This window comes from Coffea arabica, chromosome 8c, assembly GCF_036785885.1.
Source record: "Coffea arabica cultivar ET-39 chromosome 8c, Coffea Arabica ET-39 HiFi, whole genome shotgun sequence".
In the NCBI taxonomy this organism is placed as follows: Eukaryota; Viridiplantae; Streptophyta; class Magnoliopsida; order Gentianales; family Rubiaceae; genus Coffea; species Coffea arabica.
In genome coordinates this window covers 43,591,490-43,608,955 of record NC_092325.1, presented here as the reverse complement: position 1 = coordinate 43,608,955, position 17,466 = coordinate 43,591,490, and the positions used below count along the sequence as shown (strand labels likewise).

At 34.5% G+C, this 17,466-nt stretch overlaps 2 protein-coding genes across 2 annotated transcripts; both read left to right on the top strand.

The window, feature by feature from the left end:
* The first annotated feature begins 2,245 nt into the window (after positions 1 to 2,245).
* On the top strand, positions 2,246 to 11,871 carry LOC113705296 (agamous-like MADS-box protein AGL19). The gene is made up of 8 exons (XM_027227103.2): positions 2,246 to 2,553; positions 2,725 to 2,959; positions 9,697 to 9,772; positions 10,607 to 10,668; positions 10,799 to 10,898; positions 10,985 to 11,026; positions 11,157 to 11,198; positions 11,511 to 11,871. Exons 2-8 carry the CDS (start codon positions 2,778 to 2,780, stop codon positions 11,613 to 11,615), a joined length of 609 nt encoding a protein of 202 aa, XP_027082904.1. The 5' UTR covers positions 2,246 to 2,553; positions 2,725 to 2,777; the 3' UTR covers positions 11,616 to 11,871.
* A 2,914-nt stretch (positions 11,872 to 14,785) lies between these two features.
* LOC113705295 (protein STAY-GREEN 1, chloroplastic-like) lies at positions 14,786 to 16,972 on the top strand. The gene is made up of 4 exons (XM_027227102.2): positions 14,786 to 15,348; positions 15,480 to 15,653; positions 16,103 to 16,270; positions 16,358 to 16,972. The coding sequence occupies exons 1-4, from the start codon at positions 15,214 to 15,216 to the stop codon at positions 16,706 to 16,708; spliced, it is 828 nt and encodes a 275-aa protein (XP_027082903.1). The 5' UTR covers positions 14,786 to 15,213; the 3' UTR covers positions 16,709 to 16,972.
* The last annotated feature ends 494 nt before the right edge of the window (positions 16,973 to 17,466 follow it).

The window sequence follows — 17,466 nt, the reverse complement described above, 5'->3', positions numbered from 1 at the left end:
CCTTAACCTAAATTTTTTTGCCACTTGTTAATATGAAATTATCATGCGACCTATATGTAGTCATTTTTTTTAATATATAAAAGGTCATATTTCACCTTTTTAAGGGCAAAAAAAACGAATATGGATTGGATCTGATCTCACTTTTTAAGGAAAAAAAATGAATATGATTCGAATCGAATCTTACCTTTTTAGAGATAAAAATAAATATGGATCGAATTATTTGTTCAAGTACAAATAGGGTCTAACCCCTTCGTTCCTAAAAAAAATGATTATACGTAGTTTACATAATAGATTTAAAGTAGAAAGTGGTCTAAAATTTAGATTGTAATCAAATTTTACGGATTTGATTTTTCAATGGAAGCAAAGTTACTATTTTAAATATGAAGGACAAAAAATTCATTTGATAAAACGAGAAAAACGTTTTGAACAATTTTCGCTTTTGACGGTGAAGATTTTAAAAAGTATGCTAATACGTTAAACCAAAATAAAAAGAGAGAGAGAGAGAAATCAAATGGAAGAAAGGTCGTCACCAGCCAGACCAACCGAGGACAACGACAGACACGTCATAGAAAAATTGGCACCACAGAAAATGCAAATGGGAAAGTCAAGTCGTAGTCATTAATTTAATAATAGTAACAGCCATACAGTAGCCGAGGGGTACATGAGCACGTGAACGCCCTGTGAAGGATGCGGGGCTGGCGCCTGCTTATTGGTCTGAGGACGACCGCCAATTGTACGGGCAGACAATGACATCTTTTTAACGTTGTACGGACAAAACATGAGCCAACTCTGTGGTTTAACCAGGGGGAGTGCTCCAACTTTTGATACAGCTGCCTGCCGACTCTTAGGTGTGATCTGATTTCCCACTTCCAGGGAGGGCAGTAACAGTGAGTGAGTTTACATGACTGCCAAAGTATTGACAACCGACACCGATGTGATCCTCAACCTCCCATCCGTAAATCCACTGTTTTATCCTTTTTAGGTAATCGAATGTTGTTTTAGTTTAGCCCAAGGAAGAAAGAAAGAGAGGAAGCACACCTCACAAACAAGAGCTGTTTCTTCCTCCAGCTGGTTCTTAAGGGACTGTTTGTTACACCCTTTTCAAAGTGCATAAATATCTTGAACAGGTTGGCCTTGTTTTTCTCTCGGGGGGCCCTATCCTGTCCTCGTTTGCTTCTACTTCTGGTAATTCTACAGGAAATTTTACCACGTTTTGATTCTGGCTGTTGCATCAAGTTTTTGGCCCATTACCTAACCCTAGTGTCATAATTTTTTGCAAAAGTTAATAATATGTCAACCAAATCAGTCGGCTCTGTTTGGATCGTAAATTATTTGAGATATTTTTATTATAGTATTTTTTATGATGTGATGCATGTGAGATAAAAAGGTAGTTGAGAAGATAAAAAAATGTGTTGGAAATTGTAATGATGATGTAAGTAAATAAATTTTGACAAATAATCCTCTATCCAAACAAACCAGCGTTTGCCCTTATTTCTGGTTCACATGAAAATTCCGTGTATGGCGCATAAATGTCACTTGCTAAATATCTATCAAATTGGGTCATCTTCATCTATCATAACAGTTTCCAACACAATTCCTTGTAAGACTGATCTTGCCGTTTCATGCAAACTTTTTTTTTTTTTCTTTCTTTTCGGAGTAAAAGATTTTAAATTTTCTATTTACAATCTTTTTTATTTTTGGGTGAAAGCCATTTAGACAGCCTAGCCTAGAAATTTGGTGCTGCACCATATATGTCACCACGCAACGCAATAATGAGAGCGGAATGCTATTTTGGGAAGGTGAATAATGCAGGATGAATTGGGATCCTCACAATTAGTAGTACTATGTGAGCAAACAACAGGAACAAAGCAATTAATATATACCAACAAGGGAAAATGAATGAATAATCAGAAATGGATTTGTGAAAAGAGCATTTAATAACTTCAGATATTCGGAGAGAGGAATTTAATTATTAAAAAAAAAAAGAAAAAGAAAGAAAAGGGCCAAATGCCTCGAGACCTGTCATGGAACCTACATAGGAAAATACTAAAAAATTACCTTTGACTTGTGAAGACCAAAGGCAAACCTTTGCCTATCCGTCGATCCACGAAGCGAACAGCATGAAAACTTGCGTTCACATTGATATGTAATGGTCCCCTCGGCATCTTTTTTACTAGAAACTAGAAAGAATAACCAAAAATGCTGCCCACGAGTTTCCACCTGCCATTCATACAAATATATAAAAATAAATATTCCCCTTTTATTTCATTTTTGGAGGGGGGTCTCTTTCGTGCTTCTCGCGAGTTTACCAAAAGAAGAAAAGGGATGAGGTATTGGGGCCTTGCTGGTCTTTCCTTAATCATTTGTGTTTTGCATATATTCGGTGGTTGGGAGCTGAGACTCATAAAGACCAAGGAGTTTGAGGAATATCGTTTCTCTGTACATCTTGCCTGAAAAAATCTCTCTTTAGGGTTTCTGCTAGCGTCTCACCTACCCAGCATTTTCCAGCTTTTCTCATCTCCCATCTTGCAGATCTGAGACATCCCAGAAAAGGTTTTGTCTGGTTTTTCCCTTTTTGGGGTCGATCAATTCCATTCCCCTTCCGGTTCTTTCTGTTTTTGGAAACTTTTTAATTCATGTGCTTATTTTCAAACTTTTCTTGATCCAGTGTTTTTTGGTTGCTTGCACTTCAACCCTTAACGGAATCATCGATTTCTTTTTCAGGGTTGTAGGTGGATTCAATTCCGGCCCTCTTTTTGTTATCTATATTTGTAAGAATGGCGAGAGGGAAAACTCAGATGAAGAGGATTGAAAATGCAACGAGTAGACAAGTGACATTCTCAAAGAGGAGAAGTGGACTTCTCAAGAAGGCCTTTGAGCTATCAGTTCTCTGTGATGCAGAAGTTGCACTGATCATTTTCTCCCCAAAAGGGAAGCTTTATGAGTTCTCAAGTTCCAGGTACATCAACCATTAACATCTGCACATGATCTGCTCAAAATCTCTCTCTCTCTCTCTCTCTCTTTGTTATTAATTTTCCTTCGCTCCTCCTTTTTAGTATACTACACAACATCAAAAAACGACATCACCTTCATCAAAGTTTATGTTCTCTTTTACACTGGAGTGGTCATTAAGCATTCCAAGTATGAACTCAAGCTTTTATGAGAGCCAAGGGACCCGTTATCTTGTTTATAGCCGTTTCTATGATATAATCAATTTTTACCAACAATTAGTTTGTCTGAAGGTACCTTGCCTATGGTATCTCTACCCCTCCCCTTAATAGTGGGATTTTGATATTATTTGGTCCGGAGGTGGAAATCTTAGGTCCTTGGAAGCGCGGCCAAAATTAGCTATAGACAAGATACACACAATCTGAGGAAGTACGGGAGATACCAGTGTCATCAAAAGTAGTGATTCTTCAGCATTTCAACTATTGATGATATTATATGTCAAGCTGTCAACTTCAAAGAAAATAAAAATCAGTAACATGATTTATCTTCCTAGAGCATAAATTACGAGATACAGCAGTTCATCCCAACCGGCTGTAGCTTTTCGCAGTAGTTCTTAGAGGACCTAATTATGTAAATACTCTATATAATGGGTTGTGCTATCATACTTGTTTTTCTACAATCTAAATAAAAAGTAGTTTATGTTCTATATATATATACAACTTACAAGTGGACATGGTACTATGTCTATAATGAAGCCAGTAAGAAGGTGTTATGCTTTTGTACTTGTTCTTGAAAATGTGAAACCACACCAGACCCAGACCATATGCGTTAGTACCATGAGGAAGTGGACCTTCTCATCTCCTAAAAGTCAGCTTTATCTCTTCTCTTCCAGCTTGTTCTTAACCATAGGTGTATATAGAGTTTAACTTTTCAATAAGGTAATCCGGACGGCTCGATATCTTGTGAAGATTTGCATGTTAAAGTTAAAGCTATTTGGGTAAGTCAAAATTGTACCAGTAAGCGTAGACGTGCATATAGTCTGGCTATATCATCACATCTAATCTATGCAATCAAAGTGTACCTGCGTACTAGCATATTAGACAGTGCTTTGAAAGTTACAGGAAAGAAGAACTTTTTTGGGCTATGGAAAAGGACGTTATTAGCATTACCATACTGAAGCATTTAAAAGTAGGCAGTCAACAAATACATATTCTGAGGGCAAGGGGCGTATGACTATATATAGATCAAGGGCTTCAAGTTATATATGTTGCTAAGGAATAGATCAAGAATTCAAGATATATATGTTGCTAAGTGAGAATCTAGTGAATGTAGCCAATAGTGATGATGTATTATCAGAACTTGAAATGTTAAATTATCAAATGCACGAGTTTCCTCTTTCATGCAACTACAAAAGGATATCACCAAATCTCCAGCAATTCGAAGTTTCATCTCAGGTGCTATAAAAGGAGGTGATTATTTCCAAGAAAATTTCAAATGTTTAACTTCTTTGTTGAAACAATGCGAACCAACAGTGAGCTTTAATCTCAAGGAAGCCAACAACAAAATAAACCCTTTCAAACTACTTATACCGGATTTAATTAGGGATGGTAATCTTCTAAAAATTCGGCTTCTTTTACTTCGTTTCTGATAACTTATAGATTCTCAAACTAATGAAGAACAATGTGCAGACTTCATCACACTAAGAAGGTAAGTTCGGTATCAGAAGAGGCATGGCAGTTGCTTTCATATTAAAATTTAAACACACATGCAGAGGGTATTTTCATTGTATGGACAGAAAGATATCATATATATGTATCTGAAAATAAGTGAGCGAGGGGGAATAATGCAATAGGTGACTTGATAGTTAGAAACCATGAAGAATAACTAGGAACAGTAGAGCTTCGAAGCAAAAGGGACAAGAAGATGACGACAAAAAGCTACTGTAGGCCAAAGAAATGGGAAACATTAACCCAAGATTGATATTATTAGTCTGGTGCTTTAATCAAAGCCATCATCGGGGATTTTAGAGTGTACAGTAGATGCCAATACGACAAACCAAATTGGAATACCTCTTTCATTTCTTACATTTAAACTTTTTAGTCATGACTCATGATCTCTGGGTCAATGTCTTCAAATTGTGGGATCTAAGAGTTAAAGGTTCTTATTCAACTTTCACTCTTGCTTGATTCATTTGTCTAACTATGTGCTAATTACTGCGTAAAACTGATTGTTTTGTGTTTAACTTGTCAAAGTTGAAATATAACCTACAGTATTACAAATACGTGATAAAGGGCCTTTAATTTTTTAAGTATCCATGAATCCTGAAATACATCACCAATATGGTGATCATCACTTCTAAATAATGGCACTGTCTCTTAAAGTAATACGTTCCCCACGGAATGCATCATTTCACAAAATTTTTACGTCATTTCTCAATTTTAAGTTGGTGCAATTACATGCATCTGATCAAGCAACTTATTTTAGCATTCTAGGTTTTTAGGCTGAAATCACAAAAAAACTTTATGCATAATAAGATATACATAAGTTTTCTCCATGAAATATGAGGTAGTCCAGTATCACCTGAGAGATACATAGCAACAAGTATAATGTGCAGCATTCGTGATGAAAACAAGTGTTCTCTGAACGCGGAGTATAATCAAACATTTTAAACAGTCGATGGAAATATATGGCTTCCTCTTATCTTCTTTTTGTGCAGGAAAGGTCACATCACATATGCATATTATGAAACTTTAAGCTTTTTAGCTAGTTCAAATTTGGCTATCCTTAGTGTAAGTAAGATTAATGTTGACACATTTGAAGCACATTGTGGAATGATGAAACTCCCTCGAAGTTTCAAGAATTAGAGAATGCATTCTTGTTATCGGAGTCATGGTTTAGCACACTACACAGCATCTTAAAATGTCTGAGTAGGAAAGTAATAGTCATTTTTTGAAGCTTTGCTTTCCTAATACTCCTAAATTAACATGTTAATGCTAAATATAACTTTAAGTTCCAATGAAATGCATATCTTTGGTGAAGACGATACCGCGGTATCATTTGACGTTATTGAGAATCCAAGACTTTTCTATTGACTTTATATCTTGGTAGTTGCAAATTTTAGTGGCCATGTGCTTAATATCCTCTACAAAAGGACGCATGTCATGGTTATTATCTGCTTTGGGGCAAATTTTACTTGCATTGGATTACTTTCAACTTTAAGAAGAAAATAATAGATAACTTTATTGTTAAATAACTAACAGGATATAAGAAAAATTTTCAATTGTTTGGATTGCTTTATTGTTTTTTAGGACACCAATTTGACAATAAATGGACTTGTTGTGCTTTGAAATTAAGAACCTATTATGTTCTTCAAATTACATATTGTGCTTTAAAAGGTCCCTAAGCAAACTTTTGTCCAAATTGACTTAATAGATGTCAATCAAGTGAGAGATATTCCAGTTCTCCAAGGGCAATAGATGACAATAATGATAAGCCTAAACCTCCACCCCCTAGGTTGATCACAAGAGACTAAACAGACTAAGTAAATAAAAGGGAAATGATCCTACAAAAATCTATTGCACTATTGGGGCAAAATTTGATAATCAATTTCATTTTTTCTAAATTTGTACACACACACACACACACATATATATATATAGAATGGCAAGCGCTAGAGATCAAATGGATAAAGTAAATGTGTGAAACTACTTCTAAGTATGGTCTTAAGTTTTCCCATTAGAAGAATATGCACTCATTTATTAGTTATTTGGCCTTTTTCCATGCACTGCCAAGTAATTTCATCAATATTTTCTCTCATTTCCTTTCTTGCTATTGAACCTATAGCTTTGGCCATTTGTTCTCTCATTTTCTCTCCATCTCAGCCGCTCTTTCTTTCTCTTTATGTGATTAGCAAAAAGGATGTACAGATCCAAAATTTGTCCCAATAATGCAAGAAGTGGTAGGATTCTTCTCCTCCCATGTACTTGGTCTATTGTGGTCAACTTAGAGCTACAGATCCAGAAACTAAACATTTTCCTTCTTTTTTTTGGTAATAAAAAATTTTTCCTTCTATTGGCCATGGCGAACTCATGTTTGCTTCGTGATTGACGTCCATTATATCAATATGGACACAATGTTTTCTAGGGGTCTTTTGAAACCTAATTTATAAGTCAAAGGACATAATAGACTCTTAATAACTTTAAAGAAACAAAATAGGATGATGAGTTAACAGTGAGGGACAAATGAGGTCATTTATCTTAGAAAGTTTTCTTTAAGTTTTTATCATTCCATCTCGCTCAATTTAGTTATATATGTGTGTGTGTATATATATAGGTATAGTTTTTCTTTTCTCTTCTCTCCATCTCATTTCATCCCAAACAGTTATTAATGACATCGAGAACTGTTTATCCTCAAACGGCATATTGAAATGACTAGGTTCTAGTGCATGGGCAGCAGGTCTCTGTATTATTAGCAGGCATTTTCCTCCGCTGACCCAAAAAAATACAATATTAAATATGACATTTTCAAAAATAAAGTTTGTTTTAACATCATTAATTTGTTAATGTGCCCAAACTGGTCAAAGAAAATTTTTTAATTTAGGTATTAGATTTTAGAAGAATTTATATTTTTTTTCTTTCACTATTTTGTAGAAGGTCAATATGCACGTGTCTTTTGATAACAACTGTTATTAAAATTACATGTATAATCCATATGTTTGATTATCATTACAATTGAAACCATTGTTTTAAGGGGTTATAGACCGCTAGTAAGTAACAAAAACTTTAGTAGTTTGATAAGTTCACAAGACATTGGTGAGTTTCTTTTATTTGTGCCCCTAATATTTTCCTGGCTCCTACGGTGTAATATGGGGTGCTTGTGTTAGCTTTATTGGTTTCAACTGCGTACTTGGTCTTAATGAAGAAATCTACTCTACTACACTACCATTGCTGCCAAATGGCAACCAAAGGACTGAAATAGTGAACTGATTTGCTTTTGTGAGATATTTAAGTTTGATGACGAAGAAAGTGAAGTTTGACGGACAGAAGTAAGTTTCTTGACAACAGTTAGAGAACTGATAACGAGAAAAAAAAAAAAAGAAACAAAAGCTGGGGATAAGAAAGTTAGTTTAAAGTCTCTAGATCCATTAGAGAACTGATACAATGTCGGAAATCTGGATTAGAAACTTTATTTTAATATTATGGGTAAAAAATAAAAAAGCTCCCTGTAGTAAATCTAGTATACAAAAAAACCTCCCGTGATTTCAAAACGTACAACACGACACCTCATATTTTGAGTTAAATTGTAAATGTGATGAAATCCGTTAAATTTAACGGGAATAGACGAAATGATCAAAATGCCCTGATATAATTAAGTAAGAGATAGTTCAAAAAAATCATTTGTTTTATTCTCTAGATAGAGAGAATTAAGGATTAAGGGGAAGAACAGGTATATTTGTTAAAAATTAGGGATAAATTTTTTTTTTTAAAGTTCCAATAAGTCATTTCCGTTGAGTTTAACGGATTGCGTCACCTTTACAATTTAGTTCAAAGCATGATGTGTCATGTTGTACGTTTTAAAACCACAGGGTGCATTTTTGTATATTAGATTTACCACAGAGGTTTTTTTGTTTTTTACCCTAAAATTATTCCCTGAATAATACTAGTGCGTTGATGTAATTGCATTAGTGTGATTTTACCCAAAATTTCTCCTGCTATTATTAGCATAGTTCTTTTTTCTGGTTGTCCCATTAAACAACAAAAACTAGAAGAAGAATTTGTTTCCACGCTTAGGAACATGTCAGTTTTAAGTACGTGGATGTACCTTTAGCGTTCAAATAACACTGTTCGCAAATTTGCTAGTTCAAATCCTCTATCTCATGGTGAAGGATCTTCAAAATCTAAGCTAGATGAAAGGCTAGATTTGGTTCACCACCCCAGTTTAGTTGATTTTAACATCACTACTCAGTTTTAATCCTCTAGTGAAGTATAAGACATATTTTAATCAATTTTCACTAAATATGATCTTTCCGTCGTGTCGTGCAGTTTCATTTAAAGTGGTTTCTTTTAAGTTTCGATAACAAAGTAAGAATGGCTGATTACTGTCTTTACTAAGCTTTGTTTAGATGGTTTGTGATTTTCACATACAATTTTTTAGAAGTTCCAATACATTCAACAAAGCGACTAGTACTATTATTTTCTACTTTAAATAATCTACAAGTAGTAAGATAATACATCGAAATGACCTGAAATTTGAACTAAAAACTATAATTAGCTCATTTTTTAGTGATCCGAAAGAAGCCTTAAAAGGTAAAATGACTGTACGTATACATGTGTATCGGTGTAAAGGATAATTTTGTGGTACCTTGAAGGAACCAAGCAACCCCAACATGAGTGGCAAATTTTGTTAAGTATAGCAAGCTTTTTTCCTAGTTATGACGAAATTAGTTTCTTTTTTTTGGTGATAAGTGGGTATATCCTGTCGTTCAACGAGACTTGCTAGTTGCATAACCCAACTTACTATCTTCTGAACAAAACAATCATTTGTTGTTAAGCACCATATCATTTTCCTCGCGTTAAAGTACATACACATTTGTATCTTGAATTTCATACGATTTGGGTCTTGCTGAATGGAAACTGAATCAAACCATTGATTGCTCTTTTGTTATTACATAAATTGCTAGACAAGAAATAGTTTATTACTTGCAACTTGTCCCTTTGACCTCATGGCGGTTCCCTCAAATGCTTTTAGTGCCACAAGTACAATAGAGCGCTACCAGAAGAATATCAAGAATCTATGTCCGAGCAGAAGAATGGAACAAGCACAGGTCAGAAATTGATCAGCATATCTAAGAAATCTCTTTCCATATATGATTTGCTGCTGCAGTTTAGTGGATATGGCTGCAACTGTTTTTCACTTGCGTTGTTTTATGGAGAATGATCATGTAAGCAGTAGCAACGGTATCTTTTTATGCTTAGGGGATTAATCAGTATCTATAAATCTTTTACACGGAGAAAGTTTCGTACTGAGAAAATTCTTCTCTCCACACCGCCCCCACAGCCCATCCCCTTGACTGAACATATTGCTCTTTGTGCGTCTGCGCTATATGTTTACCATTTTGATGATATATAACTTGCTTTGTTTTTGGGGAAGAATGTCATCTTGTTGAGTTTTATATACCATTTTCACATGTGAAATGACTTTTTGAATTTTCTTTGAACAGCGCATATTAAGGTTCAATTGTGTCCTGGCATTGAGTTTCAAGAAATTAGAGGACCTGGGTTTAAATCTATTTTTTCCTCTGGTACCAAATTTTAGTTGCATGAAAGCCTATGAATTGCGTTCAATGTCCAAAATAAGCTATTCCTTGACATTCACTTTCTGGCCCTCTCGGAAGGGCAGGCAAGATCCTGTTGAACTATTATTGAATAGCCGTAATGTCTTGCATTCAAGATCCTTTTGAACAGGCGAAAACAATTATTGTTGAATAGCCGCAATGTCTTACATTCACTTGATTTCTTGATTCTGGGAATCTCATTCAAGATCATGGATGTTTATCCCCGTTACAGTGCCAACTGATTCTTTGACTTAAAGAATCTTGTGTACGATTTTATTCTGCTGCCTTTTTGGATTCGTGCTGAGCTTATTCTTATGCGTGCAGCATTTCGAAGAAGAGGTTGCAATCCTGAGAAAAAAAATTGAGATCCTTGAGGAAACTCGACGGTTGTTGTCCTAACATTGACACATTTGTTTTAGTTTTTAAGCACGATTCATCCTTATTGTATAACACCATGAATGATTACAGTTTTTGGTGATTACAAAAACCAATAAATGTAAATTTTTTATGTTGCAGAAGGTTCTTGGGAGATGGTTTAGATTCCTCCAGTGTTGATGAATTGCAACAGATAGAAAATCAGCTGGAGAAAAGTTTAAGCATCATCAGGTCAAGAAAGGTACGCTTTGCAATAGGCATCTCTAAAATGATTTGATCAGAATGTAGAATTTGACGGTCAAAATCGAACATCCAATTCTTCTGCAGAGTTTATTGTTCAGGGAGCGAATGGATCAGCTGAAAGAAGAGGTAAAAAATACGCCTTTGAAGCCTCAGGAGTTGCTTATTCGTTTATTCACATTTTGGTCAGGAATATAGTTCATGCATAACATGTTAATCGCCATTGTTAATCTTCTTTGCATGTCTTCTCAAAATTCAGGAGAAAATTCTCAGAAAGGAAAATGCAGAATTGCGGGGAAAGGTGGATTACTCTTTTTACTCATAACGTTATTAATTTATACATACCCTAAATGGACCTAAAATGAAAAGTCTATTTTAACTTTGTGATGTTGGGTAAGTATGGATATATAATAGAAGCAAGTAAATTCATTTTGGAGTATTCTTTTTAACTGTATATCCAAATATATTTTTTTTTCAAAAAAAAAAAAAAGAATTCACCTCTTTTACAAGTTTTAGTGCTAACAGTAAAATTATAAATGCACCTTGTGTAGGCCAAATTAACCTATTTATTAAGTAACTTACATTTTTTTTTGAAAAAAAATAAAATTTGCAGTATGAAGAGCAACAATTGGAACTATCGATTAGTCCACAGCCCTTACCACTGAGACAAGTAAAGGAGGTAGAAACACAACTCTTTATCGGACCTCCCAAAAGTTAGAATTGTTCCCCCCAAAGAAAAAAGAACAATTTATCAGTCTATGTAATTTTGTATGATTTGTTTTTCTTTACTTCTTTTATTGTTTTTCTTGCTTTTTTTTTTAATTTCTAAAACACATTTTATTTCATGCTGGCTGGAAATTATAAAACATAAGGCAAAAGCAACGTCTACATAACTGATAGATGGAGTATTGAATAGGCTACTTGTATTGCAACTGGTGATGTGTATGTAACATCAAAATTGTAGATTCTATGTATTGGTGTTGTAAAACTAATAAAATAAGCTATTATAGTAGGGATTGAAATATTAGAGAAAGAAGTAGAGGTATAGAGAATAATATTCTTATTATTCCTACTAATCAAAATCATCCCAAGAAGTGCCAGGGTACCTCTCTCTCTCTCTATATATATATGGTACTACAAAATCAAAAGTACATCATTTCTATTAAACACTCATTATGGGAATAGTTCTATGAATTGAAACCGTTCATCCAATACATGAATAGCTTTATGGATTGAAACGGTTCATCCGAAGTAACTCCTTTACTCAATGTACTAATGAATCATGAATTAATCCTCTTGAGAATATAAATGGGCATTCACACCTTTTGTTATTTCATAACAATTGGTACAATTTTAAGGTAATTTTAGGGGCATAACATAATGCTTGGAAGTATCTAATATCGGATAAAACAAAGTTGTGTTTGGCTACGTGCTTTTTGTTTTTGCTTTTTTTTTTTTTTTAAAGCCCATTGGCCTGTTGGGTTATTATGCCGTCAAAGCTTATTTTACAGAATTAATATTAAAATGATCAAGATGCAATAGCTTTAAAAATTGTGCTTTTTTCCTTCAAAAAAAGAAATTTTGTGCAAACTTTTATAGCCAATAAAAATGAGGGTGCAATGTGTCCCGGAAGATTGAGACAAAAAAAAAATGAATAAACAATTTCTACAGGATTAGGATGGACATTGCTAGAAGTTTCAAGGGCCACGTGTAGCATTTTGTCTTTTTCGCGGTTTTAGAATATCCCACAATTAGGTAGCCAAATCTTCTTCTCTAGTATCATATTCCCGTCATTAGGCACTCCAATGAATGAGAAAAGAGGCAATATTATATTTTTTTTCAGTTTCTACAATTAGGAAAAAGAGAATCCAAAAAAAGTTACCATGTACAAAATGCTTTTATGTCTAGTATCATATTCCCGTCATTAGGCACTCCAATGAATGAGAAAAGAGGCAATATTATATTTTTTTTCAGTTTCTACAATTAGGAAAAAGAGAATCCAAAAAAAGTTACCATGTACAAAATGCTTTTATGTCAAATTTTTCTTGGAGTCAATTTTACCTCCAAAAAAAAAACAAAATTAATTTTCTATCAGATACGTAATATTAAGCCATCGCTTAAATAACACCCAATTTACCTAATACACACATTAAAATTGTTACCTTCTCTTACATTTATACGCTTTTTCTGACAAACTTTACCTTTTCAAAAATTTAACATAAAAAAAATCCTCCTTATTCTTAGCATTCTCAGGCCCACGGCTGCCGCTTTTGCTTTTCTTTTTGCTGATTCTGGCAGTTGTTCTTGGGCTACTAAAGGCTAAAGAAAAGTTGTGCATGTGAACTAGTGTAAAAATGCATCAACAATAATCACGTGATCACGCACCATGCTTATACAATCTATCATGAATTAATTAACGTTAATTTTCTCTGTTTTCAAGATTTTACTGCTAATGTTTTCTCTTTTTTTTTTTTGAAAGCGAGAGGACTCGAGGTCAAGATCTCTTGCTTACACTCCCTTTCCCGCACGTACCGTCCAACTCATCTCTCCCTCTTATTGCTAATGTTTGAATTGTTATTTTTTCTAAAAATTTTATTTTATATATATGAAATCGTTACAGTGTATTTTTTTTTTTTATAAAAAATGACAGAAAATAGCAATCCGAATGGGCTCGGAAAGAGCACCAAACTTTTACTCATGATTTGTCCTCTGTGTCATTTCTTGGAGTTGTATATTAACGTGTAGTGGATAATTCAATGCAAGAGCAGTTCTTCAAGCCGCAGAATAGCGTAGTTTTGGCAGCATCCTACTTTGTACATCTCCTAATATACTGTTTACATAAAGTAGGAGGTGTGAAGGACAAATTGCATGTGGAAATTGCATAAGAACAAAAAACGCGGGGCTATACCGACACATGGAGGGACAAAGTTCAAAGGGAAAAAAAAAGGAAAAAGAAAAGGTATCCCAAATGTTCATCGTGACAGCCGCGAATTGCTAGAATTAAAGTGAAGGGCCGTAAACGAGCCGACTCGAGTCGAGTTTTGACCTAAACGAGATGAGTCTCGACATAATTTTATTGAACTCGAACTCGAATTCGAAAAAATAAAAAATAAATATTTATTTTTAAAAAATAAATAAAATAATATTTTTTAGTAAATAATAAAATATTAAGAATATATATATAATTTTATTATTAAAAATAAAAAATAAAAAATATATATATTTAAAATAAAAAAAAATATATATACTCAAACTCGCGAGTTTAATATTTTAAACTCGATTTCGATTCGAGCCGCTTGGTTCATTTGCAGCCCTAGTTTTGGGTACTAAAATTAAAAAAAGAAAAAAGTGTCCACTCATTTCCCAGATGGTGAAACTAATTAGAGACAGCAAAATCCATATTCTGAGTTCATTTTCCGGTTAAGTGGTTGTTAAAAGTGGTTTCCATTCGCTAATTCATTAACTGATCCATAGACAATTATTAACGGTCCGTTATTAGTCAAAATCAGAAAAATGTTACGAATGCTTGGGTAGCAAATTTTTTCAAATAATATTTTGCTTACATAATAAATATATTTTTGAATCCATCTTTTATATTTTTAATTATTTTTTTATCTCACATATATCACATCACAAAAAATACTTCAATAATTATTCCAAACAATATTCTATCCAAACAAAAGCAATACTCTATTCAACTATTAATATTATGAAGCCAAATACTACCACATTCTAGAGTAGATTCTAGTCAAAATGAACAAACTAAAAAAAGCAAAGTCAAACTACAACTGCAACCCAACTAAACTACAAAGGTGTAAGAAAACGAAGATGCCATGCAACAAGAAGGAAGAAGTTTCATGCCCTCAAGCAACCTTTGCTTCACTTTGTAGAATTATATTCTTCATGCTTATACGCTACTCTCAGCGTTTCCGTCATTTTCCACAACTGTGTCCATTTTTCTACCGCTAAAACTCTCCTGATACACGTAATAACACATTCTCAAAACACTTTCACATGCCTTGAAAGAGACGCTCGCCTGCTTGCTTCGAAGAAAAGTTGATATCCAAAGCTTTCAAAGCTGCAAAAGGCGAAGCATCGAAGCAAAGCAAACTGCCCCAAAATTCCCTAAAAAAGACTCTCGCCACCTATAACTAATAATCTGATGTACATGAGATATTTGATATATTGTTTGGGAGGGTGTCCTGTAATATTGGAGATTTAATTCAGAGGAGGGAGTCCAAGCTCAACAGTTCAAGACTCCGACTTTCTCTATTTCTCTCCCACACGGCACTAGCTGTTGCCTAGAACTAGAAGATATGGGCACTTTGAGTACCAGTCCTCTGCTTCCAAAAGAGCTAAGGCCTTCTTCACTCTTCAGAGAACACCGAAGCTCTGTTCTTGTGTACCCAACAAGAAGAAGAAAATCCAAGAAAAGCCAATCCTTGAACCCTGTAAGTCTTACCATTATCACGTTCTGAATTAAAATTCTTAACTTTATAAACAAAGATCAAAAAGGGGCTCTCTTCGTGTGTTTTATTATTATTATTATTATGTATTTTAATTATGGTGAGTTTTGGATCAGGTTGCCAGGTTATTTGGACCTGCTATTTTTGAAGCATCCAAGTTGCAGGTTGTTTTCTTAGGAGTTGATGAGGAGAAGCATCCAGGACAGCTACCTAGAGCCTATACATTTACACATAGTGACGTAACCTCGAAGCTCACTCTGGCTATCTCTCAAACCATAAATAACTCTCAGGTAATCCTTATCTTCTGGTTTAACACCACGCTAGCGGTGAAGCGGTCAAGAACAGAGTACAACAGGGGAACCCATGTGAACTCCGCACTTGATTTTATTTGATATTATCTATTTTTGAACCTAAAACTGCAAATTAACAGCAGTTTAAGGGCTAAAACATTTTCTTGTTATTGTTTTTATAGTTCTTTTTTGGGGAGTTGTTATTATTATTATTATTATTTTTTGTAAACAAAAAGAGTGGGAACAACAGAGGCATAGCGAACATCGAAATTCTGTTTATCTTTAGAACCCTCTTAACTATCTTGAGTAGTCCTAATTTTCTCAGATTTTAGTGCTAATTGCTGAGGGAATAGGAAGCTGGCTATGTTGTCACACTAACCATCCTGGGTTGATGAATTCTTTCAATAGATATTTACAGCAAAAGAGAACATGGGATTTTTGTGTTGCAGATACAGGGGTGGTACAACAAATTACAGAGAGATGAAGTGGTTGCAGAATGGAAGAAAGTGAAAGGAAAGATGTCTCTTCATGTTCACTGTCACATAAGTGGTGGTCATTTCCTATTAGACTTGTGTGCTAGGCTCAGATACTGGATCTTCTGCAAAGAACTCCCTGTGGTAATTAAGCCCAAAAAGAATAAAATGATCATTCCATTACCATACCACCAAAAAAGCTATTCATTAACTGGGGTGAAATCTGATCAGGTGTTGAAGGCTTTCGTCTATGCTGACGGAGGGTTGCTGAATAACTATCCAGAATTACAGGAAGCTTTGGTTTGGGTATATTTTCACTCAAACATTCCAGAATTCAACAAGGCAGAATGCTGGGGTCCACTTCAGGCTGCTGCTGCTCCTTCTAGCGGGATCCAGATGGAGAACAAGGAAATCCCGGCAAGCAATTGCTGGGATATGCCAAAACCATGCCAAGAGGCCTGCTCGTGCTGCTTTCCACCCATGAGCCTGATTCCTTGGTCACAATCTTTCTCCTCTGGCTCTAAGGAGAACGATGGAACGAAGCCACAAGGCAAGAGCTTGCAGCAGCAGCAGCAAAGCTGAGATACCCTATTTTTATGGGTTTAATCTCCAAGTGACTACTCCACGGATGATTGATTACGCAGGTGATTTGTTGAAAATGTAAATACTACACAGAAGCAGACGCCCGTGCCCTGCTAGTAGTGCAGCTAGATACTAGAACATAGCTTACCAATTTTTTCTTTATTTTGGGGAATGTGATACTTGAAAACTTTGGTACATAGTTCCAATATTTGTTCCAATATTTGTTATGAATAAAAGTAGTTCCAATAATTGTTATGAATAAAAGGGGATGTTGTTATTTTTCAAGTAAAAATGAAGGGGAATTGATGTTTGAAGTCAATTATGCTTCTTGAATAACTTACAGGGATAATTTCAGAAACCCTAACCTCCACTAGGGTTTCTAATAGTTTCACTGCCATTGTTCGAAAATTTGAAACTATCACTAACTTCCTTTAAAAACTATATCCTTGTTACTATTTATCCCATTCCCCAAAAAAAAAAAAAGAAGCAATAATAAAAAAAAAATGAATTTAGGTGTGAGAACATCATTTGACTCTAAAAAGTGCCTCTTACCTATAATAATAGTTAATTTAATCATTCGATCTGACTTATTATTTCATTTATCGAGTCGTAATTACACATGATTAACAAAAAAAAATTCATCATTTGTAACCAAAAAGTAACTACTTTCGAAATTTAACAAAACAAAGTTTTTTCTTACCTTAAGACTAATTGTTATCATCGTGGTGATAAGAAGAAGAAACAACGAACCGAAGTCT